General features: G+C 48.9%; 2 protein-coding genes across 2 annotated transcripts in view; both read right to left on the bottom strand.

The window, feature by feature from the left end:
• LOC144279285 (uncharacterized) overlaps positions 1–24,813 on the bottom strand; it is a 281,818-nt gene that overhangs the window by 19,371 nt on the left and 237,634 nt on the right. The window lies entirely within an intron of this gene.
• NKPD1 (NTPase KAP family P-loop domain containing 1) lies at positions 5,844–23,596 on the bottom strand. Its single transcript, XM_077840514.1, has 3 exons — positions 23,479–23,596; positions 16,273–16,404; positions 5,844–7,540 (listed from the first exon to the last, which is right to left on the bottom strand). The coding sequence occupies exons 1-3, from the start codon at positions 23,594–23,596 to the stop codon at positions 5,844–5,846; spliced, it is 1,947 nt and encodes a 648-aa protein (XP_077696640.1).

Here is a 24,813-nt window from a genome sequence, read left to right as displayed (position 1 = left end):
CTATGGGGGATGTTTTAAGACTCTCTCTTGTCCAACCCCTCTGCTGTAAAAGCAACGTCTGGTTGAGAGCCACTTCACAGGGAGGCAGCCCTGCTTTATTTCTCTCTTTTGTCCAAAGAGTACATGGGGACTCAACTCACTGCCAGAGGAACTGATACCTTGAGGGACAAAGGGACACCACACACCCTCCCTAAAAACCAGATGGAAGGTGGGGGTGGGAGGACCAGGTCTCAAGTTCACACCCAAAGGTTTTGGGGGAACAAGGGCAAGAGGGGGAAAGCAGGAACTCCACCCTCTAGGTTCTAACAGGAGAAATTATATAGGATGATTGTTAAACTGTACAGTTTTTGAGGGATGTATGCTGACTTGCTAGCAGAATGTTTATTACATGCATAGGTGAAATATTAACTTATGAAAGGTAATGGCTTAAACTCCATTCAGGGAATAAACCTCTGGATTCCTCTAGGATGCCAGTCAAGCACCACAGTTACACCCACTTATTTAGGGAGAAGATGAGACAGACAAGGCAACTTCCTACAATATCTATGGAAGACCATATCATATTAAGTATATAAATGGTTTATGTATCATTTGTGGGCCAGGGATTGTATACACTCCATGGTGGGGAGATGGATACCACAGCTCCTCCAGGAAGTGAAAACAGTAATAAATGATTAAGGCAAATCACTCATGTTATAACATCTCCAGAGAGGTACCACTGCCTAGGGAAGCTCATATATTCTGATTCAAACCGGATTCTACACAGATCAACAGACAAAAAGGGGACTTCTGGATAAGTAGCCCAATAAATAGTAACTCCCCCCCCCCCCCATTTTATCTAAAGAATGAACGTTCTTTGCTTAGAAAGAGCTGTGTGATTGCTTTCTCTCCAAGGACTATGAAAGTTAAGACAGGCAGATGATTTGCTGGGGACATCACAGCGTGATCTAGGGAGATGTGCAGCCTTAAAACCCCTGGTGAAGAGAGAATAAGACATGCATGTCTGTCCAAAAGAGGTGATGTCTCAGAGCCAGAAACTTTTAAGTGGGTGCCTTGAGGGACCACAGAGAGGGAGTACAGGTGCAGTTACCTTGAAACTGACAATATGGTCACAAGTAATCATCTTAGTTAAGAATGTCGCAAAACACAAATTAAACATCTCAGCCTTCTTGATGTCACCGGTTATTAGCTTTCCTTCCCTGCTACGCAGCAGGCCTACACTTACCTTCACCTTTCTCTCCCTCTTAATGTACTTTTAGAAACTCCTCTTATTACCTTTGTATGTCCCTTGCTAGGCATAACTCATTTCCTGCCTTAGCCTTTCCGATTTTGTCCCTGCAGGCTTGTGCTATTCCTCTCCACAGCCCCTTAGCAATCTGTCCATATGGCCACTTTTTGTGGGATTCCTTTTCGATTTTCAGCTCATTCCCATGCGCCTCATGGAGCCATATTGGCCTCCCCTTCCTGCTCCTTCCTTCTGATCCAGTCCCATTTGCCTCCTCCTCTGCCAGACCATTGCTCCTTCTCTTTACCTAAGTGGGCCGGGGGCGGGGTGCCCCGGCAGACCGAGGGGGGAGGGGAGACCGAGGGGGGGGGCTCCCCAGCCGGGCCCCCGGCAGACCGAGGGGGGGGAAGGGGGGGCTCCCCAGCCGGGCCCCCGGCAGACCGAGGGGGGAAGAGGGGGCGCCCCGGCAGACCGGGGGGGGCAGACCGAGGGGAAGGGGGGGCGCCCCGGCAGACCGAGGGGGAGGGAGGGACCTTCTCCCCTTTCCCCTCCGGGGGGGGGCTGCAGGCGCCCTTTAACGAGGGAGCCCCCGCCGTTACCGCCCCCACTCACCGCTCCGGCCGCGGGGGCTGCGCGCAGGGGGAAGGGCCGGGGGCCTCCGGGGTCCCGGAAGCGGCTTGGACGGCGGCTTCCGGTGGGGGCCGGAAGCTCCCACAGCGCGGCCCCGCCCCCCCGCCTCGGCTGCGGGGCCGGTTTTAACCCATCACGCGCCGGAGGCTCGCGAGGCGGCTTGAGCGTCCCCGGAGCCCGGGGCCGGGATGCCCGAGACGTCCCCGGGGGGGTCGCTGCGTGTCCCCGGAGCCCGGGGCCGGGATGCCCGAGACGTCCCAAGGGAGTTGCTTGTGTGCAGGGCTGGCTCTAGGATTTTTGCTGCCCCAAGCAAAAAAAATTTTGGCTGCCTCTGCTTTTTTTTCTTGCCCCCGGCTGCACCCCAGCTCTGCCCCTTCCCAAGTCCTTCCCCAAATCCCCGGCCCTGCCACATTTCTTCTTGATACAGCACCAGGAATCTGATTTAGATCTCCAGGGCAACATCTGCCTCCAGACCCATGGTGCGGCTTTAGTGCTTTCAAAAGTGTAAATAAATCAAACCTCCCAACTCTGAGAGCTGGGAACGGACTAGTGCCAGAGAAATCATCTTGCTGAAACTAACAGAAAGTGCATGGCATAGCAGGGCTGGATCGATGATGTGGAGAAGAGGAAAACAAGTGGAAGGAAATTCTAGCCCTATTAAAGTCAAAGGGAAAACTGCCATAGACTTTTAATGGGGCCACAACTTCACCCCTAAAGATTTTCTACAGGGCCTGGCTGACTGTAGAGAGCTTGGGGTTGGCCTGTGGAGATGATCTGTGGTATGCTCAAGCTGTATGGCCTGTTAAAGAAGAGGCAGTTAAATAGGCCTGGTTTGCAGATCCCATTCCCCGCTCACTGAGTATGGCTGGCAAGGGACTTGACTCATCCCGCACATACAGGAGTAAAGCATGAAGGGTTGTGAACAATTATTCTCCAACATTCTTTATTCAGACTGACAAATGACTAGCAAACAAAGAAGACATCTGTGCCTTCTCCTGGGTTAGATGTACACCCTGTCTCACGGTGCACTACCAGCGTACATACAGCTATCAAAATAAATATTTTCTTGTATAAATTATGTAGTTTAAAAGTGTGTTTCACTATGGATTGGATACTTTACATGTATTTACAGAAATCACAAGGCTTTGCTTTATTTGCTTGCTTAGTTTTGTTCTCTAAAAACAAAATTGCTATATTTCAGCTGAGACAATCATCATATTACATCAATGCACCCTCTTCCATCGGTTTTTAAGGCCAGAAGGGACCATTGTGATCACCTAGTCTGACCTGAATAATAACATGCCAGAGAATTCCATTCAGTAATTCCTGCAGACAGCCCAACAACTTGTGGATGAGCTAGGACAGATTGTTTGGAAGGACTTGATTGCAGTCTATATGTACCCACATATGGAGAAGATATTTGATAGGAAAGGGCTTTTTAATCTAGCAGGCACAATCATAAGAAGATCCAATGGCTGGAAGATGAAGTCAGCAATGCTCAAACAGGATGTAAGACACACATTTTGAACTATGAGCATAATTAACTATTGCAACAGTTTGCAAAGGGATGTGAGAAATTCTCCGTGACTTGTGTCCTTTAAATTCACATATGGGGGTAACATTTTCAAAAGTGCCTAAGTGATTTAGTAACCTAAATCCCATTTTCAATGATATTATGGGTAAAATTTTCAAAAGTACCCAAGTAATTTAGGATCCCACTCCCCACATATTGAAAATGGGACTTAGGCTCCTAAGTCACACAGGCACTTAGCAAAGTTTTACCAATTGTCTGCTAGATTAAATATCTTCTCATGTAGAGGCCACTGTCAAATCACGATGTGACTTTCTTTTCAATAGGCTAAGTAGATTGAGTTCCTTTAGTCTCACTGAGATTCTTATAGCTCTTTTCTGAACCCTCTTTAATTTTTCACCATCCTTTTTAAAGTGTGGGCACAAGAACTAGACAAAGTATTCTAGGACTGCTCTCCTCATTGCTTTATACCACCTCCCTCTTCCTACTTCAAATTCCCCTACTAATACATCCACATGTTGTGTGATCTCTTTGCCACAGGATTGCACTAGGAGGTCATGTACACAAATCTGTACATCTGTGACCTAAATTTTCCATTTCCATGCTATAATATTATATTCTAATACCTGACAAGTTCTATGCAATGAAATCAAGAGAGCCTTTATTTGAATGCACGCACTCAGCGAGTTGAGACTGATTATTTAACCTTAACTTTGTATTTCCTGATTGTAACATGCTTCCTCAGCAGAGCCCTGCCACAATGGACAATGGGAAACCTGCAAAAAAAAGTTCTTTAACAGAATCACAGTTCTCTGCTCCTCCTGGGTGAGTGTAACATCCCCATAGGGGCAGTACCACTCCACAGAGGGGACAGGCTGCTGGTGCTCCTCAGATCTGTACCAGTGGAAGATAAACAGTCAAACATCCAAAGGCTGGGAAACTGATTGTTGGAACAACAGAGAAAACGAGAGTATAATAAAGTAGTAAAAGAGTAGAAAAACTTGGGGACGGAGCTTTGTGTAGCTTTAAATCAGCAAAATAACCGGCCACATGATGGCATTATAAGGCAAGAAATGAGACACTCTGGTAGGTGTTCTATACAGAAGCCTGACTGAGACTTGTTTCACTCTATTCATCTAAATTCAAAGGGAGAGAGATGCAGAGATGGAGCTAATAGGTGACTATAATGTTAAAACCAGTAGAGTGCTATAATTCCATGCACCTAATGCCACACTACGACACCTCATGCCTACGGGCTGCGCAAATCACTGATGCCAGCTTACGTAACTCATGGTGGAGCGCGTGCACGCTCAGCTCATACCTTCACAGCTGATCATCATTCGACCAGCACACTCGCACCATAATTACAACACTTGGCACCTTCATCCTGTACCTGCATACTAGCATCCCTTCAAATTTACCAACCTTCGTAGTCACGGACTTACTTATCACCTTTGCTATTACACACATGGATCACTGCCTCCTGCTCCATTGCAGGGACACATCTCCATACACCGTACCCGGTAAACTGATTCCCATTGACATAGTGCTCTGGCAGTGTAAAGGGTCCTTATCAGTTTCTCTCACTTTAGGCCCCTTTATACTGCCAGAGCACTGTAAAGTGGCCTGAGTATACATGAGAATTCAGACAAGTTACCGCTCACTTACACACCCCACATCTGGTCAAGGGCACGTTCTGCTCAATACTTCATCCAAGAGAGCCAAACTGTGTGGGAGTGGCTAAGGGAAGGCTTCGGCTTAGTATTTACAATACTAGAGGAAACAATTGGTGTTTGTCTAGAGCCTGGTTTTGAAAAGTTGCTTCCAAATTTACATCTGCAATTTTGTGGGGGACAAGAATTGTGAGCGAAATTTTATTGCACTTAAATATTTAGGGAAAAGTTTTCAAAAATGGGCCCTGACTTTTGCTACCGCAAGTTTTGGGTGCCCAGCTTAAAACACCTAAAGTTGAACACTCAAACATCCGATGAAGTGAGCTGTAGCTCATGAAAGCTTACGCTCAAATAAATTGGTTAGTCTCTAAGGTGCCACAAGTCCTCCTTTTCTTTTTGCAAATACAGACTAACACGGCTGTTACTCTGAAACCACTCAAAAAAATGTTGGCTTTAGCTATGTGGCTGTGCGCAGGTAGTTAGAATCACTGTGCTGAGATGAGGCCACAATTATCTGGGCCTGCAATGTCAGAGGCCAGCTTTAGACTCTCTTAAAAAGGAGGACTTAGTCTGTTATTTTGGCTCAGATGAGCACTGTATTCTCTCAAACGTGAGAGATGGCAGCATTTAAGTAGTTTTGACTTAACTACCTAGGTGAGGGTAGCTGCAAATTTAGTCAATAGAAGCACCGGACTGATTTTCACTGAATCATTCAATAGTTCATAGATGGTAACTTTTTCCTTTTTTCCTTTCTAAGGCAAATAAGGGAAATCTTTTCAATTGTTTAACTGCATTCCTCTAAACCAGAACACTGCACACCCTTAGACACCTGGGCAGACTTAGTTACGTTTGTATCATTGGCCTTATTCAGTGAATTAACTGCTCGAATTAGACCCAATTTTTGCCTTATTGAATGGTCCAGATTGATTGTGGACTTTAGAAAGGTGTTGGCCTCCTGTACTGTGAAAGGAAAATCATGAGACAAAAAATTCTCAAAGAGTTCTGGGTCCCCATCCAAGGCCAGGATATTCTCGAGGACTTTGTGCATGGAGTACAGCTCTTTACAGTTTTCCACGAAGATTCCCCATAGGGACTGGTCCCTGAACTCCTCCTCCATTGGTCGAATCTGCTGCCTGTCCTGAAGGCACTGCAGCACCCAACTCAAGCGGCATGGCCATTGATTAGCCATGACCACCCATGCAGCCACGGACCTTGCAGACATTGTGTGTCTCATAACGTTCTGCTGGAGCATGAGTCTGATGGTGATGGGAATTGTGTTGACTATCCTTTTCATTTGGATAATGCTGTCTGGAATGTATGCATAGAGACAATCAGTGTCATTGTGCAGAGCATGAAATGCTTCATGAATATACCTCATAGCATGAGCATCGATTTGGCTTTGGTCCATTTCACTGGACATCTCCATATCTTCCAGGTTTATCATTTCCCCCTTTATGTTCTTGACTCCCCTTTCCACGTTTTTTGTGATGATTTTGTACATCAGGTCCTCCCGGCTCTGGACAGCATCCTGCAATTGCTGGATTTTGGACTTTGTGCCCATCTCTGGCATTGAAAAAGGCAAAGTCACCGTGCGGTTCAGGAACAGGTACCCATTGTCAGCCATTCCTTTCATGCAGCTGGTTTGTTCCAAACACGATGCAATGATGCTGGGATCTATCACCAGGATGAAAATGAATGGGGCGTTCGTGTCCGAGAGCAAAGTGTTTATTGCATTCAAAACCCCAACGACCCTCTCTGGGTAGCACATATCCAGACTGGTGATCTCCAGCACTATGCGCAGCCGCCGTCTCTGATAGATCTCCATGTAATACACAAAGCTGGTCAGCATTTCAATTTCCTTCTTCACTTGGCTCATGAAGCCTAGGTGGCTGCTAAACTTCTCGCTGTCTGTCATCTTCTCAATTTTCTGCTTCTGGCTGATAACCACGTTCTTAACCACAGAGATAACAGTCACTAATATTCCTGATCCAGACAGGGTGGTGGTAGTACTACCAAAGACCTTTAACGCCCTGCTGTCTTTTAGTCCTGGTACAAAGATTGCCACTGAGAGCAGACTTATGCCTGCCACTAGGACAAACACGAGGCCTCCTAGTGTAAGGCAGGTCCGCCTGTTGAGAAGCCATTCGTCTTGGCTAAAGCCAGAGGCATATCTGGGCCTTTTCCCCATCACGTGGTAAAAGCTCAAAGGCAGGGCACCAAAGTGCTTGCGGATGCTTTGACAGAGTGTGGTGACCAGCCCTGCCCACAGCTTGTCGCTGCCAGCATATTGCCAAGCACTAAACCTGATGAAGATGAACTGAATGTTCTCCCTCCTCAGGTGGACCTCAGTGATCACAGGCTGGTAGAAGACCAGATACCACAGGAGAAGAAAATAGCCCCAACCTTCAGGTCTTCTTGGCTTTAGTTGTGATTTTCTCAGCTCCTCTTCTTCTCTCTGAAGGGATTCTTTGAGCATGCAGGCTGGAGAAGCAGAAAAAACAACTGGTTACCCTGCTGTATGGTACTGTGTCTCATTAAGGGGAGGTGGGGAGGCCCTACCAAACAGGTCATGTGGCCCGGATTTGTTGTCTTGCTGGGTATCTGAAATAAATTGTTTAATAGGGTGCCATAGGGATCTGTGCTAGCTTTGGTCTTACTTAATTTAACATCTTCATTAATGATCTGAAGAAAGGGGATAAATTGCATATTAGAAAAAATGGCAGATGATTTTAAACAGGGAGGTGCTGCAAACTTGGAGGCCAGAGAAATAACATGAAAGGACCTAGGGCGATTTGGAGAAGAGTCAGAAAAAATAAAATGGATTCAGCTTGAAAGATGCAGCCAGTGCATCCCAGGGAAATTATCCCAAACACACATACTGTGAGGGTGACAAGGAGGGTTGGTGTGTGGCAGTGGGCAGCAAATTAGACAGGAGCTTGAAATGTTATAAGGCAGCAGAAGAGACCATTGCACATGTGGTGGGCAGCATACACAAAGAATCACACTGCAGAGCAGGGGGACATGGCTTTGATGCAACTGTCCCTGGGACATTGTGTTCAGTTCACAGGTGTGCAAAGTAGCTGAATTAACTTTGCTGCTGGAATCTTAACTGTGGTGTTTCCTGACCTTTTGGAGTTTTAATGGAGGCTTTTTTAAAATATTTAACTTCCTTGTTTTGCTTTTGAGGAAATTGCATGTAATGTGTGAGGTCCTGGGGTCTTGGACTCCAGTGAGTATTTGTCTGAGTGAAAATTGAAAGAACTGAAGTCTCCAGGATCTGGGTCCCAGCATAGTATTTCCATGCCCCCATATAGCTCTGAAATGTGCATTTTATTCAGGTGAGAAAGGTGGGATGAGCTCCTGTCTTTGCTGCTGAAATGTGATGTCTTTGGGGACAGATTGCTGGAAGGCAGCTGCCCAAGTAGTTTCCATGGGGATCCTGGCAGTAAAGAAGGCAGAACACAGTTTGTTTCTAGAAATGAAAACAGAGACTTTGCAGAATATAGTAGGTTGAAACAAAAATCACTGAAAAACCCAGAAAGACTGGGGGCTGTGATTGTCACCTGACTCCGATAACAGGGTGTTTAGGGGACTGTTAGTTATGTATTACAATCCTCCTCATGCGAAGTGTCCGAGTAACCTCCTTTCTCTGTTCGGCCCCCTTGTCAGACACTGCAGCATCCCTGAACCTTTCTAACTGGGCAGGAAGAACATACGTTGTGGCGGCACAAACCCAACCATGCCAGCTCACTAGCTGTCTGTGTATGGGAGCACGAAGGGGCATACAAATATTTAGTATATCTGGCACGTAAATACTTTGCAAGCCGGCTACACCAGTGCTGTATGAATGCCTGTTCTCACTTTCAGGTGACATTGTAAATAAGAATCATAGGCCTTGTCTACACTTGCAAGTTGGAGTGCATTAAATCAGTCCTCGGTGCCCTGACTCATGAGGTGTCCACACTGGCAAGGCACGTAGAGCACCTGGACTCCGCGGCTGGAGAGCCCTTGGTAATCCACCTCCACAAGAAGCATAGAGCTTTCTGCGCTCCAGTGTGGACGCCCTGGTCTATTAATGCACTCTGATCGGCCTCCAGGAAGTGTCCTACAATGTCTGTTCTAGCCACTCTGGTCATCACTTTGAAGTCTACTGCCCTGCCCTCAGATGACCAACCATCAGATCTGCCCTTTAAATTCTCTGGGAATTTTGAAAGTCCCCTTCCTGTTTGCTCAGCAAGGCGTGGAGTGCTGTCAGCGCATCTTTCCAGGTGACCATGCCTCCACGCGCCAGGCGATCCCCAGCGTGGAGCTATGGCGAGGTGCTGGACCTCACCAGTGTTTGGGGGGAGGAAGCTGTCCAGTCCCAGCTGCACTTCAGCCATAGGAATTACAATACTAATGGGCAGTTATCAAGGGCCATGATAGAAGGGGGCCATGACCAGGATGCAGTGCAGGGTTAAAGGGAAGGAGCTGCAGAACGCCTACCACAAAGCTGTCCCCACGACCTGCCAGTTCTACAAAGAGCTGGACGAGATACTTGGGGGTGATCCCACCTCCACTCCGAAGAGCACCATGGACACTTCAGAGGCCGTGGCAGCCCAGAATGCAACAAGGCAGAAGGAGGAAAGCGGGAGCGAGGGTGCGGAGGAGGATGGGGGCCAGGAGCCAGAGGACAGCTCGGCATCCATAGATGCATGCAGCCAGGAGCTGTTTTCAAGCCAAGAGGAAGGTAGCCAGTCACAGCAGATGGTGCTTGGGGAAGAACAAACAGCAGAGGATGTGCCCGGTAAGCAGCTTTTATTTTGAGAAGGGAGTTGTTGGGTGCGGGCTGTTGGGGCAAGGAGGGTTGCAGAAAGAAGGGTTAGGTCTGCGTGCATGCCTAGATGCGGAATAGGGCAGTGGTGTAGTCTCTCACATCGCGGTAATCGGCCTCAGTGATCTCACTGAAGGTCTCATCCAGAAGCTGGGCAATCCGCTTATGCAGGTTCCTTGTCAGAGCTACCGTGCTCCTTGTCCCAGTAAGGCTAACGTATCTGCACCACTGTGCCATGAGGGGGTGGGAGGCGGCCATTGCTGCACACAGGCAAGCAGAATATGGGCCAGGGTGGAAGCCGCATTGTTGTAGAAGACCCTCCCTTGCTTCCCAGGTCACCCTCAGCAGCGAGATATCTTCCAGGACGAACCCAGCCTGTGGAAAATGTGGGGACAGTGTTGAGTATAGGGGCCCCCTGCAGCTGTTGGCTCTCCCCAAGGCACAGGACCCCAGAAGACAGTATGGCCCTGGAACAATCAGTCCCCCCTGTCCCTGTGGTTACTCACCATTTCGGGGCTCTTGTGGGTTATGTGTGCTCACTTTGGGATGGGCAAATTATGCTGTTGTGTGCACTGTGCTTGTCTTTACGTTCAGCCAAATCATTGCTCTGACTAGTGTGAACAATGCTGCCTCTCTTAAATGTTGCAGATGCAACCTTGAGATCCCAGCCGTCCTTGTTATCAACGGCTGAATGGCTGCGCAGCCTCAGGGAGCGGCCACAAAGAAGCAAGGACCTTCTGCATGAAGTCATTACTGAAAATCAAAAAGTACAGGCGTGGCGGGAAACCAAAAGGAGGGTCCGCCAGGACAATGTGGATCACAGGCAACAAACCACGGAGCGGCTCTTAAGCATTACGGAGCGCCAAGTGGACTCAATGCAGGCGCTCATAGCACTGTGAACAGAGCAGATCCGCGCCCGCCCCCCCCACATCCCTTACCCCAAAACTCTTTCCCTTACGCCCCCATGTCACCTCCAACCCATTTTCCCCAACATCCGGTTTCTTATCGCCACCAGCTGCCTCCAACACCTGTAGCTTCACCACCCAGCCCTGAAAACTAGGACCCTGACCCACTGCACTCAACCCCCATCACCATGCATTTTAGCCAGCCTGAAGTGCAGCACTCATTGCACAGCACTCCAGACAGGAAGGCTGAGTATGATAACAGGATATACACAAATCTGTGACTCTTCCGTTCCCCACCCCGCCCCCTTCTCTCCTCCCACATAGCACAGATGTGTCAGGCCATGTGTGTTTCTCCAGCAGTTGTGTTTCTTTTCAATAAATGAATTTTTTTGGTTTTGGATACATTCTTCATTAAGTAAAAGATAGCACAGCCCAGGAAAGCAACAGGCGCTGCTAGTCAGTGTATCGTACGTAGCAAACACAGATGCCTACTAGCATTGGAACCATGGCACTTCACTCCCGTGCAGGGCACCAAACATTACTGGTGGCTTTCAGCATTGAATTGCTCCCTCAAGGCATCCCTAATCCTTACCGCCCTGTGGTGGGCCCTTCTAATAGCCCTGGTCTCTGGCTGTTCAAATTCAGCCTTCAGGTGTTGAACCTCAGCGGTCCATGCCTGAGTGAAGCTTTCACCCTTCCCTTCACATATGTTATGAGGGGTACAGCATGTGGCTATAACCATAGGGAATGTTGTCATTGGCCAGGTCCAGCTTCCCATATAGACAGCGCCAGTGGGCCTTTAAATGGCCAAAAGCACACCCAACAGTCATTCTGCACCGACTCAGCCTGTTGTTGAACCACTCCTTGCTGCTGTCAAGGCTCCCTATGTAGGGTTTCATAAGCCATGGCATTAAAGGGTAGGCGGGGTCTCCAAGGATCACAATGGGCATTTCCACTTCCCCTATGGTGATTTTTTGATCCGGGAAGAAATTCCTGGCTTGCAGCTTCCTAAACAGGCCTGTGTTCCGAAAGATGTGTGCGCCATGCACCTTTCCAGACCAGCCTACGTTAATGTCCGTGAAACACCCACGGTGATCCACAAGCGCCTGGAGAACCGTCGAGAAATGCTCCTTCCGATTTATGTACTCAGAGGCTAGGTGGTCTGGTGACAAAATTGGAATATGCGTACCATCCATCGCCCCTCCGCAGTTAGGGAAACCCATTTGTGCAAAGCCATCCACAATGTCACACATGTTGCTCAGAGTCACGGTTCCTCTGAGCAAGATGCGATTAATGGTCCTGCACACTTGCATCAACACGATTCCAGCGGTAGACTTGCCCACTCCAAACTGGTTAGCAACCGATCGGTAGCTGGAGTAGCTAGCTTCCAGATTGCGATTGCCATGCACTTCTCCACCGGCAGGGTGGGGGTGAGCTCAGCGCACAGTCCCATAAAAGTGGCTTTCCTCATCCGAAAGTTCTGTAGCCACTGCTCGTCATCCCAGACTTGCGTGACGATGTGATTCCCACCACTCAGTGCTTGTTTCCCGAGCCCAGAAGCGGCGTTCCATGGCGGTGAGCATGTCCGTGAATGCCACAAGCCATCTCGTGTCGTATGCATTCTGCGAGTTGACATCATCTTTGGACGCCTCACTGTCACTTTGGAGCTTAAGGATTAACTCGACTGCAATTCGTGACGTGCTGGCGAGACCGATCAGCAGGTTCCTCAGCAGTTCGGGATCCATTCCCGCAGACCGAAAGGGAAGACAGAGTGCGCCGTACAAACACCGTTGAAAGATGGTGCCAAACGTGGACGGAAGCACAGGGATTGCTGGGATGCAAAGCGATGCATCATGGGACATTGGGACAGGAGCCAGGATGCCCTCCATCCCCCTTCCCACAAGCCTCAGCGCCAGAATGGGAAGAGGTGCTCTCTGGGACAGCGGCCCATAATGCACCACTCCGAATGCCGCTGCAAATGCTGCAAATGTGGCCACGTCACTGAGCTTGCAGCTGACAGAGTGAACATACGGAAGCGCTTTCCCTGCTTCTGTCTCCGAGGGCTGGTTTAACTCCTGGCACTCTACATCTGCAAATGTAGACAAGGCCATAGAAGATTAGGGTTGGAAGAGACCTCAGGAGGTATCTAGTCCAACCCCCTGCTCAAAGCAGGACCAACACCAACTAAATCATCCCAGCCAGGGCTTTGCCAAGCCAGGCCTTAAAAACCTCTAAGTATGGAGATTCTAGTACCTCCCTAGGTACCCATTCCAGTGCTTCACCACCCTCCTAGTGAAATAGTGTTTCCTAATATCCAACCTCCCCCACTGCAACTTGAGACCATTGCTCCTTGTTCTGCCATCTGCCACCACTGAGAACAGCCGAGCTCCATCCTCTTTGGAACCCCCCTTCAGGAAGTTGAAGGCTGCTATCAAATCCCCCCTCACTCTTCTCTTCTGCAGACTAAACAAGACCAGTTCCCTCAATCTCTCCTCATAAGTCACGTGCCCCAGCCCCCTGATAATTTTCATTGCTCTCCGCTTGACTCTCTCCAATTTGTCCACATCTTTTCTGTAGTGGGGGGCCCAAAACTGGACATAATACTCCAAATGTGGCCTCACCAGTGCTGAATAGAGGGAAATAATCACTTCCCTCGATCTGCTGGCAATGCTCCTACTAACGCAGCCCAATATGCCGTTAGTCTTCTTGGCAACAAGGGCATATGGCTGACACATATCCAGCTTCTTGTCCACTGTAATCTCCAGGTCCTTTTCTGCAGAACTGTTGCTTAATCAGTCGGTCCCCAGCCTGTAGCGGTGCATGGGATTCTTCTATCCTAAGTGCAGGACTCTTGAACTGGTCTTTGTTGAACCTCATCAGATTTCTTTTCGCCCAATCCTCCAATTTCTCTCGGTCACTTGGACCCTATCCCTACCCTCCATCATATCTACCTTTCCCCACAGCTTAGTGTCATCTGCGAACTTGCTGAGGGTGCAATCCATCCCATCAGCCGGATCATTAATAAAGATGTTGAACAAAACCGGCCCCAGAACCAACCCCTGGGGTACTCTGCTTGATACCAGCTGCTAACTAGACATCGAGCCGTTGATCACTACCCGTGGAGCCTGACAATCTAGCCAGCTTTCTATCCACATTATAGTCCATTAATCCAATCCATACTTTTTTAATTTGCTGGCAAGAATACTGTAGGAGACCATATCAAAAGGTTTGCTAAAGTCAAGATATATCATGTCCACTGCTTTCCCCATATCCACAGAGCCAGTTATCTCATCATAGAAGGCAATAAGGTTGGTCAGGCATGACTTGCCCTTAGTGAATCCATGTTGACTGTTCCTGATCACCTTTCTCTCCTCCAAACGCTTCAAAATGGTGGAAGTGGGCAGCATTATCTCTAAAGTTTCACACTGTTTTGTTTTTGAGTGTGGTTATGTAAAAAAAATTCCTACATTTATAAGTTGCACTTTCACGATAAAGAGATTACACTAGAGTACTTGCATGAGGTGAATTGGAAAATACTTCTTTTGTTTCTCTTTTTTACAGTGCAAATATTTGTAATAACAAATATAATATAAAGTGAGCACTGTGCACTTTGCATTCTGTGTTGTAATTGAAACCAATATATTTGAAAATATAGAAAAACATCCAAAATATTTATAATAAATTCAAATTCGTATTCTATTATTAAGTGTGATTAAAACTACAATTAATTGCAACTATTTTTTAATCTAGTTAATTTGCTTTGCATTAATTGCTGGCCTTAACTGCAATTAATTGACAGTCCTACTAAATGTCTTTAAAAATTTGGGCCTAGCAACCTATCTGCATGTTTAGGTGCCTAAATAGCTTTGGAAATCTGGCCCTAAGTGACTGAGGAGCCTAAGTCCCATTTTGAAAGGTGACTTGGTAGCTGATTAAAAGTGTTTATATTGGTAGTGTGTATTTTGGCAAAAATAAGCTATAACTAATAAAGAAACTGATACAGAAAAATCAGCAATACCTCCTTTAGGAATGGATGTAACTATATTGATACTTCCCTCAGCACGGCTTCAGTTACACTGATATAAAATTATAACTTTTGTTTACTGAAATAAGTTTTACCATTATGGACACTTTCAAAACCAAGGTACACTAGAACACCAGAGTTACAAACTGAGCAGTCAACCACATACCTCAGCTGGAACCAGAAGTATGCAGTATTGTGTTTCATATGTCTGGTGAAGCCATCGTGCCCAGGGCAACAGCACCTTTGTGCCCAGAGTCCCAGTCAACGTTCCCTCTAATTTTTGACAGGCCGTGTGCACAGAAAATGTCTTCTGTGCAAACTGCTGTGCGCGTGGTGTTTCGCTGTGTGTGCGGGGTTGGGGATCTGTGGGCGTGTGCACACACACAGAGCTTCGAGGGAACAGTGGTCCCAGGACAGTACAAGTATATCAGAGCGATAAATGCCGGGGAGGGAGAGGAATTCTTTAAGCTCAGTACCAATGTGGACACAAGAACAAATGGATATAAAACTGGCCATCGGGAAGTTTAGACTTGAAATTAGACGAAGGTTTCTAACCATCAGAGGAGTGAAGTTCTGGAACAGCCTTCCAAGGGAAGCAGTGGGGACAAAAGACCTATCTGGCTTCAAGATTAAACTCAATAAGTTTGTGGAGGAGATGGTATGATGGGATAACATGATTCTGGCAATTAATTGATCTTTAACTATTCATGGTAAATAGGCCCAATGGCCTGTGATGGGATGTTAGATGGGGTGGGACTGGAGTTACTACAGAGGATTCTTTCCTGGGTATCTGGCTGGTGAATCTTGCCCACATGCTCAGGGTTCAGCTGATCGCCATATCTGGGGTCGGGAAGGAATTTTCCTCCAGGGCAGATTGGAAGAGGCCCTGGGGTTTTTTCGCCTTCCTCTGTTGCATGGGGCACGGGTCACTTGCTGGAGGATTCTCTGCACCTTGACGTCTTTAAACCATGATTTGAGGACTTCAATAGCTCAGACACAGGTGAGAGGTTTATTGCAGGAGTGGGTGGGTGAGATTCTGTGGCCTGCGTTGTGCAGGTCAGACTAGATGATCATAATGGTCCCTTCTGACCTTAATATCTATGAATCTATGAATCCTCGCTCCGACGCGCAGCATGCCTACGTTCTGGGGAACCCCCTGAGGACAGGGGCCTGTAGAGCCCCTTGCTGGGAACACTCACTGCCCTTGCCTCGGAGCACGCTACCAGACACCGAGGAGCTGACCTCCCATAGCATGCGGGGATCAGGTACAGGTCACAGGCTGCAGCACACAATGACCTGTTCACTGCCAGGCTAGCCGGGAGTACACTGGTGTTCCTCTCTCGCTCTCTCCCAGCAGCCTGTCTCATGCCAGCCTACCGTGCTCCACCCAGTGCCCCCTAGGTATTCTAGCAGGTCTGAAAGTGCCCGTTCTCCCGCGGGGGGGGGAACCCCAAAGCATCCCTGAGCCCACCTGTAATTTTATCAAGCAGCGAATTAAAACGGCTCCCGACGGGACAGTAGAAGCCGATGGTGACGGGTGTAGCGGTGTGCAGCAGTGTCTTGGAGAGGCAGCAGCAGTAAATATCATCTTCAGTCAGAAAATCTGGGGAAGAGGAGGCATCCATAAACACAGAGAAATAAACATACCTGCTGCCCCTCCTCCCCCCATCTGTTTGGCTGTTTGCATTGTAACCAGGGAGTGGCTGGGCTGGACAGGATGTGTGAGAGCCCTTGGGAATGCACAGGACCAGTGGCTGTGACCCTGTTCTCAGTCTCTTTATTAGCATCAGAGGCTCCACGCGGCAAATCTTTTTCCAGGGACACATTTTACTCTTTCTTCAGAGCAACAAATGTTTTTAGCTCATCCTTCAGGGATCCTCAGCTCAGCACCTGCTAACCTGCCAAGGGGCCCATACTCAGTGCCCAAGCAGTGCAATGGGAGCTGAAGCCTTCAGTAACTCCCCAGCTGGTACAGCTGTCTCCTACACCTCCCTCCCTGGAACCCCCCAGTGCAGAAGGCATGTCAGTAGCCAGGAGGGGCAGGCAGGGAGAGTGGCAGGAGCACAAAGTGCCCTGGCAATCCCCACATGGCGTAAAGTCCCTAGGGAGCCACGACCAGTGGGCTGCACTAAAATGGGCCTGGACCGAGGATCAGGGAGCTGGCTCCTTGACCGCTCCCACTGCTGCTGTACCCAATATAAGCTGGATGCAGAAGAGAATCTGGCCCTGTGGGGGGAGGGGGGGGAATCCTCCCCACCAGGCCACACACAGGCAATGGCTGTGCAGCAGCTCTGCAGAGTTTGCTTAAATCCAGAAGCTATGCTACTGCCCTGGGCCTCAGAGCTATGAATTTAGCAGGTGTGTTGTTCTTAGGGAGCCTTGTTTGCTTTCTGGGATAGAGTGAACTTTGGAGCTGATCCCTGCATAGGCAGACAGGCCGGGTACAGAGATCTTTGTTTGCACAGCATTTACTGCGGTTATGAAAGTCTATAAATGAACATCAGTTGTAATGAACACCTTGATCTTGATTGCCACTCACCACAGATAGGGAAAGGACTTTGAACAGACTTTTGATTCTTTTCTACAACCTACAGAAACTATATGAGTTATGCATCTGTTGTGTATCTGCCAGAATTCTCCCATGAATGTGGGAGAAGAAATCTGTGTTGTTTTAATATGCAGTTCCACTCTAAAGAGTGACTCTCTTAAATGGCCCCTTCTTAGCTGATCTGCTCCTTGGGCTGCATTTTCTGTTCCTGTTTGGCACAGAAGTGAGTATACTACCCTGAGCCCTGATGTAGGTTAAAGCAGCCTGGGGGCTGCTCCAATCTATGCCAGCTGGCTATAGTCCCTGTGCGACCATATAGAAGCTGAGAATAACTGCAGGGAAGCACAGCCCTGGCCATGCACCCTCTTCACTCTGTGCCCAAGAGGGGTGGCTCAGTGACAGGCTATGCTGGCTGCTTGTCTGCTGAGAGCTCCCTCATGCCTGGGAAATTCTCAGGTGGGCAGATCCAAATGTTTCCTGGATGCTTTGCTTTGTAACTGAGAATCTGGCCCCTTGTGGTTATCAGTCAGAGCTGCACACTTCAGTAACTCATACTTCTTTATTGTTTTTACCAGTCAGCATCTCCAAGCGAACACAGCTTAAAAAGGAGACAGTGGGATTCTTCTCCTTGTGCGTCATCAAGAGACTTGAGCACTAAATCTGAACAGACTACACTTGAGCAAACCCACTGACCAGGTGTCACTTGGGGAGAAGGAAAGTGCCCTGATAGATTGTCAGATCCAAGGCTGGCACATTGGATCTAGAGCCTGAGAACTGGGCTGACCCGGATGGAGCGGAAGTCTTCTGCCCTCTACCTGCAAGAGCTTCTGCCACTGCTCCGGGCTTCCTCCACCAGTGTCTCCAGCCAGGGCAGCCCAGGCTCAGGGCTTCTGCCCGCTGCTGCCCAAGCCAGAGGTCAGGGCAGCCCAGGCTCGGGGCGTCCACATGTGCATACACACCCCAGCCAGGGCTTGGGGCAGTCTGAGCTGAGGCTTCCGCCCTGGGGCTTTTTCTGGGGCTGGGGCACCCATTTTTCCAGGGGTCCCACCCAGATTGGCCGGAGACCCCTGCCTTCATCTGTCACTGGCCTGGACTAGCAGCTAGGAGCCTCCAGCTGGGGCTCTCCTAGCAGCATAGGGAAGATCCTACTACCCACCTCCACTTCTGGGATCCTACTCTAACTGCAGGAAGCTCAGAGGCTGCTGCCTAGGCAGCACAGAAGTGAGGGTGGCAATCTTGGGACTCCCCCGCACAACCACTCTGCAACACCCCCCCACCCACACACACACAGTCCTGTTTTGGGTCGGGACCCCCATAGTTACAACAGGGTGAAATTTCAGATGTAAACATCTGAAACTGTGAAATTGATCAATTAAAAAACCCTCTGGCCATGACTTTGGTGGGGCCCTATTTACATGTTAACCCTGTAATGCTACTTATTGCTCCATCAGCCCCGCCCAGCTCACAGGCTTTTCCTTTATATATGTGTCCATTACTGATTAGGGACTAAAGGCAGCTATTAAACTAATTGCCAGGATTGTTCTTTTCCCCAGTCCTCTGCCTACCTGGAAAATCTTTGTGCTTACCCACTGGACTAGGAGCAGCTACTAGATCAGTGGTTCCCAAACTTGTTCCGCCACTCGTGCAGGGAAAGCCCCTGCCAGGCCGGGCCGGTTTGCTTACCTGCCGCGTCTGCAGGTTTGGCCGATCGCGGCTCCCAGTGGCCGCGGTTCGCTGCTCCAGGCCAATGGGAGCTGCTGGAAGTGGTGCGGGCTGAGGGACGTACTGGCCGCCGCTTCCAGCAGCTCCCATTGGCCTGGAGCAGCGAACCGCAACCACTGGGAGCCGCCATCAGCCGAACCTGCAGACGCGGCAGGTAAACAAATTGGCCCAGCCCAGCAGGGGCTTTCCCTGCACAAGCGGCGGAACAAGTTTGGGAACCACTGATCTAGATGAATGTCATACCAATATCATCATCAGGCCAAATATATGGTTACTCTGCTCCCCAGTGCTGGCTGGCAATGTTTCCCATCCTGTTAGCAGGGCGTGATTCGGAGTGCTGTCTTGATGAGTCAACAGGTGGTTTATTACCCCATTTGGAGGGGTCTCTGGAGTGAGGGGATTGTGAGTGTGAGCTGAGGGAGGTTACAGCTGAACCCACAGATATCCTGCTATTAATGTCTTCATTAATAAAACCAAACCCAGAGTGGCTGAAGTTGAGAAAGGCTCTTGCTCACATAAGGTGTCAACGGCGGGGTTTGTGTTCAAAATGTCTCTGCACAAAGGAGGAGGGGGAGAGTGGGTGACATCCGGAAAGGATGATGGAACAGCAGAAACAGCATCATGCCCAGACTCTGCAGCATCAGGTGTCACTACAATTTCCGGACAGACACAAGCCCAGGCTGTGACCCATCAGGAACAGGAGAGACAGTTCCAAGAGCGGCTGTTCTAGAGGTTCATGAACCATTAGTCTCTCACTGCCTCTTTGCTATTGGGAATGGCAGAAACAGACTCAAAACCCTCTATATGTCCCCTAGCCACTAGGGAGGGACAAAGATACACATGGTTTTAGCATGGGTTACATAAGGAGATAATTTGGCCCATTTCACCTGAAAGGCAGGACAGTAAAGATTGTGGGTTCTCATTTTAGAGACATGGGTTCTAGTCTCAGTTCTGCCTATCCAACCTATTACTTATGTTATCTGTAAGATGGAGAATGAAATGTTTTCCTTATGGCCAGGAAATGAGGCCCTTTCAATAAGGATTGCACAGTGCATAGAAGTATTAAAAACAGTCACTAGAAGGGCTTGTGGTAAAAGCTCAGGCTTTTAGATCTAGAGATCCTAGCTTCAGTTCCTGCAAATGGCCCAAAGAAGGGTGGCGTTACTGCAGATTTAACTATCTTGTCTCTAACCACTGGAACATATTCTGCTGCCACAAGCAAAGCCCAAGAACCCTGGTACCCAACAGCTAGTTCTCCGATCGTGGTGTCACTTTCTCTGGACTGCTCCTTGCAGCCAACAGGACTGTATCACCCACTAAGCTTGAATTAATATGCAATCTAGCTACCATTAACCTGGGTTTGAATAGAGACTGGGAGTGGCTGGGTCATTACACATATTGAATCTATTTCCCCATGTTAAGTATCCTCGCACCTTCTTGTCAACTGTCTAAATGGGCCATCTTGATTATCACTACAAACGTTTTTTTTCTCCTGCTGATAATAGCTCATCTTAACTAATTAGCCTCTTACTCCACCTTTTCATGTTCTCTGTATATATGTGTATATATCTATCTTCTTACTACATGTTCCATTCTATGCATCCAATGAAGTAGGCTGTAGCCCATGAAAGCTCATGCTCAAATACATTGGTTAGTCTCTAAGGTGCCACAAGTCCTCCTGTTCTTTTTGCGGATACAGACTAACACGGCTGCTACTCTGAAACCTAGCACAGAAGTGTAGGCTGTCTATGCTGTGCAGTTGTGGTTTGAACCTTGATGATAACTCATGAAAGTCTCTGTAAGCTACTGTGAAGGCCTGGGAATAATTCTTAAAATGACTTCATGTTACAAAGTGTATTATTAAGTGGGGAATTTGGATGTTGTGTTAGTGTTCATTTTATTGTTGCATTTGTAGTGTCTGTGTTTTGGTTAATGGGAGCTGTCCCTTTAAGAAGAGGACAGGGCAGCTCTGTTACAGGGTTTGTATAATTTGAAGTACTGGGGATGGGTGAGTGTAGGCCCGCTCAAATTTAAAGGTTCTCCCCTTCAATTAAGGGGGAGGAATCACTGGACCCAGACATCAATTGAATACGGGGGGGACAATAAATGAAAAAACAGGAGCGGGGTGAGGTCAGAGGTAAAGAATCAGGGATCCAGAGGGCGACATCGAGCAAATAAAAAGTTGCTCTCCTTTAATGGATGTTTAGTGGCCTCTACATGAGATCATAGAATCATAGAATATCAGGGTTGGAAGGGACCTCAGGAGGTCATCTAGTCCAACCCCCTGCTCAAAGCAGGGCCAATCCCCAATTTTTGCCCCAGATCCCTAAATGGCCCCCTCAAGGATTGAACTCACAACCCTGGGTTTAGCAGGCCAATGGTCAAACCACTGAGCTATCCCTCCCCCCGTCAGTTCCACCTCCAAACTCACCACTGGGCTCTGTACCAATTTGCAGACTCAGCAGAGAGGCCAAGAACTGCCGGGGCCATGGGGAGTGATCAAGCTTGTGATCCTTAAAGGAAGTACCCCCAGATCAGGGATGGGGCACACTGGGAGGGCCATTTGTGTGGGAAGCTTGCCTTTCTCCTCCCCTGTAGAAAAACCGAGGGTTTCACTCATGAGGACTGCATGAGCACTAAATCCACACAGCTTTCATAAAGCCAGAGTTTATGGTTATGTACAAATTAGTTCATTGACTGATTAGCATACAACGTTGCACATGGAGCTGCACAGAACTTGGCAGCTCTGGGGCTGTAACTCTGCCTTCCCTGTTTTGTCAGTGTTCACACCCACAAACCACAGGTGTTCACACCCGCAAACCCCAGGAGGTTCACATGCCCAGCTACAGCCTGCAAGGTTCCCAATGAGGGGATGAGATAGCAGAACTCCTGTTGCTTCTTACCCTGGCTACAACCTAAAAATACATTATCCCCCAGGCCTGCTGCTCCCCAGACTCCCCTCCCACCAAAGTAGAGGGTGACCGATCATGAACATGGATTCTACAAAACCTCAGAGGGCTTCTTAGTGCCGAATCAGCCAAAATTGTCTCCTAAACTGTCAGCCAAAACAGACTGTAGCTGGGAAACTGAGCACAGAAAGTTTAAACAACTTGGATAAGGTCAAATGGGGAATCAGGCACAGAACTGAAGTGTGCTCCACAGTGTGGGTGTCTTTAAACAGACCTCAGAAAGATTGTGGTTTAAGTGATTTGCCCAACATCACATAAATAATCTGCAGCAGTACGCCGGGGTTCTGTATCCCCATCCAGTCCCTTCACCACAGAATCATATTTGCAGCCCTTCTCTTCTTCACTGTACACAAGCATTACTTTGATATTCAGTCACAGGTGACTAGCTGATCTAGCCCATGCATTGCAAAAGGCAGTGTGGCTAAGTGGTCTAAATCTAGGGACTGTCATCCCTGGATTCTAGTCCTAATTCTCCCTCAACTGACCTTGCAAAATCTCTTCTCTGCAAAATCTGGGACTGGTGCTCGCCTTCCTTTGGGAATACAAGATCATATTGGATAAAAAGAATCTTTCTGTTTACTTCACAGCTAACAGTTGGCAGTAGAAGGACAATCAAACTCACAGTCTCCAAGGCCAGTGGACTTTCCCCAAGGCGAGAGGATATTCTGTAGGTTGCTTGTTAAGCTGGTAACTATGTGGAGTTCAGTGTGGAGCCAGCTCCCAGCCCAAGCCAAAAGTGGTTTGCTCAGCAGAAGTTACCCAAACAACTAGTAACTTTTAATAATGACTGTTCGGAGCTGAGCCTGGTGCGGGCACTAGATCACCGCAAGGGCAGTCCGGCGATATACGTTTGGATCTTCCCCTCTGTTGTCTCTGAATCCCTCTGCACAATGTGTTGTTAGAAGATGATGAGGTTTGGAGGCCCCGTATCTTGGGAACTCCCTGGTCAAATGACCCTAAATCTGCACCACAAATTTTAGGGCGGCATGGCTATTTTCAAGGCAATCTACCTATGGGTGTGGATTTTAGAGCAATTTGAAAAATCAGCTTTAAACAGAAACCTTGGTGGAACCTGCACTGCGGAGTCGCAATCACTCCTCCAGACTTGGAGCAGTTTACAAAAGGAAGAAAGGAAAACTCCCTAGATACGCAGGCAAGGACCCATTCGTACCATCTTTGCCCTCATCCTGTCCCCAAGCCCCTGCCTGTATTGTGATCTTCTCCTGATTGCAAACTTTGCCTTTGCTTTTTCTGGCACTGAGGGTAAGACATATAAATAGTAATGAGAAGAAACAAAGAGTCTGAAAAGTTGATGCTAATGGATGGGCTCTTGCACGTGACGGCCAAAGCATGTAAAGTCACTCAGCTTTCTCCTGGACTCCCATTTCCCAAACACAACAGAGACACGGCATTACAGCATATCTGCATCCTGATGTACCTTGGCTGTTGGTTTCCTGATCCATGAAGTTGATCTGCCCCTTCGAGCCTTTACATTCCACTCCAGGAGGTTCCTCAACATGTTCTAAGCAGCAGTTTTCTTCATCATTACAACTCATTGGTGTTAGATCAGGAGATCTGTCCGCAAGATTTTCCAGGTAGGCAGAGGACTGGGGAAAAGAACAATCCTGGCAATTAGTTTAATAGCTGCCTTTAGTCCCTAATCAGTAATGGACACATATATAAAGGAAAAGCCTGTGAGCTGGGCGGGGCTGACGGAGCAATAAGTAGCATTACAGGGTTAACATGTAAATAGGGCCCCACCATAGTCACGGCCAGAGGGTTTTAAATTGATCAATTTCACAGTTTCAGATGTTTACATCTGAAATTTCACCCTGTTGTAACCATGGGGGTCCCGACCCAAAACGGGATCGTGTGTGTGTATGTGTGGGGGGGGTGTTGCAAAGTGTTGTGCAGGGGGGTCCCAAGATTGCCACCCTCACTTCTGTGCTGCCTAGGCAGCAGCCTCTGAGCTTCCTGCAATTAGAGTAGGTTCCTGGAGGTGGAGGTGGGTAGTAGGATCTTCCCTATGCTGCTGGGAGAGCCCCAGCCAGGGGCTCCTAGCTGCTAGTCCAAGCCAGTGTCAGATGAAGGCAGGGGTCCCCGGCCAATCTGGGCGGGCCCCCTGGAAAAATGGGAGCCCCAGCCCCAGAAAAAGCCCCAGGGCGGAAGCCTCAGCTCAGACTGCCCCAAGCCCTGGCTGGGGTGTGTGTGCACGTGTGGAAGCCCCGAGCCTGGGCTGCCCCAAGCTCCGGCTTGGGCAGCAGGGGGCAGAAGTCCTGAGCCCGGGCTGCCCTGGCTGGAGACGCTGGTGGAGGAAGCCCGAAGCAGTGGCAGAAGCTGTCCGGGGGAGAGCGCAGAAGTCCCGATCCCGGGCTGACCCGGCTGGAGTGGTGGTGAGTGCCCTAAGCCCCAGCTGCCCCAGCCGGAGTGACAGGGAGCAGAAGCTCAGAGCCTGGGCTGCCTTGGTTGCGGGGTGGAAGCCCCCAGGCTGGGCTGCCCCAAGCCCTGGCTGGAGTGCAGGGAGACCCTAAGCCCGTGCTGCTCCAGCTGCAGCTGGCAGAGGTGGAAGCCTCCAGCCCCAGGAGCCACCGGGGAAGGAAGCCCTGCGCTCGGTGCCCGGAGCCATGGCAGGAGTCGCAAGGTGTGTGTGTAGCGGGGCAGAAGGCCAGAGCTCGGGCTGTTCCAGCTGCAGCCGCCAGGAGCAAAAGCCCCCAGCCTGGCAGGAGCTGCTGGGGGAGGAAGCCCAGGCCTTGGCGCTGGGAGCTGCGGCAGG

The sequence above is a fragment of the Eretmochelys imbricata genome, chromosome 23, assembly GCF_965152235.1.
Source record: "Eretmochelys imbricata isolate rEreImb1 chromosome 23, rEreImb1.hap1, whole genome shotgun sequence".
NCBI classification, from domain to species: Eukaryota; Metazoa; Chordata; order Testudines; family Cheloniidae; genus Eretmochelys; species Eretmochelys imbricata.
This window is presented reverse-complemented; position numbering and strand designations above follow the sequence as displayed.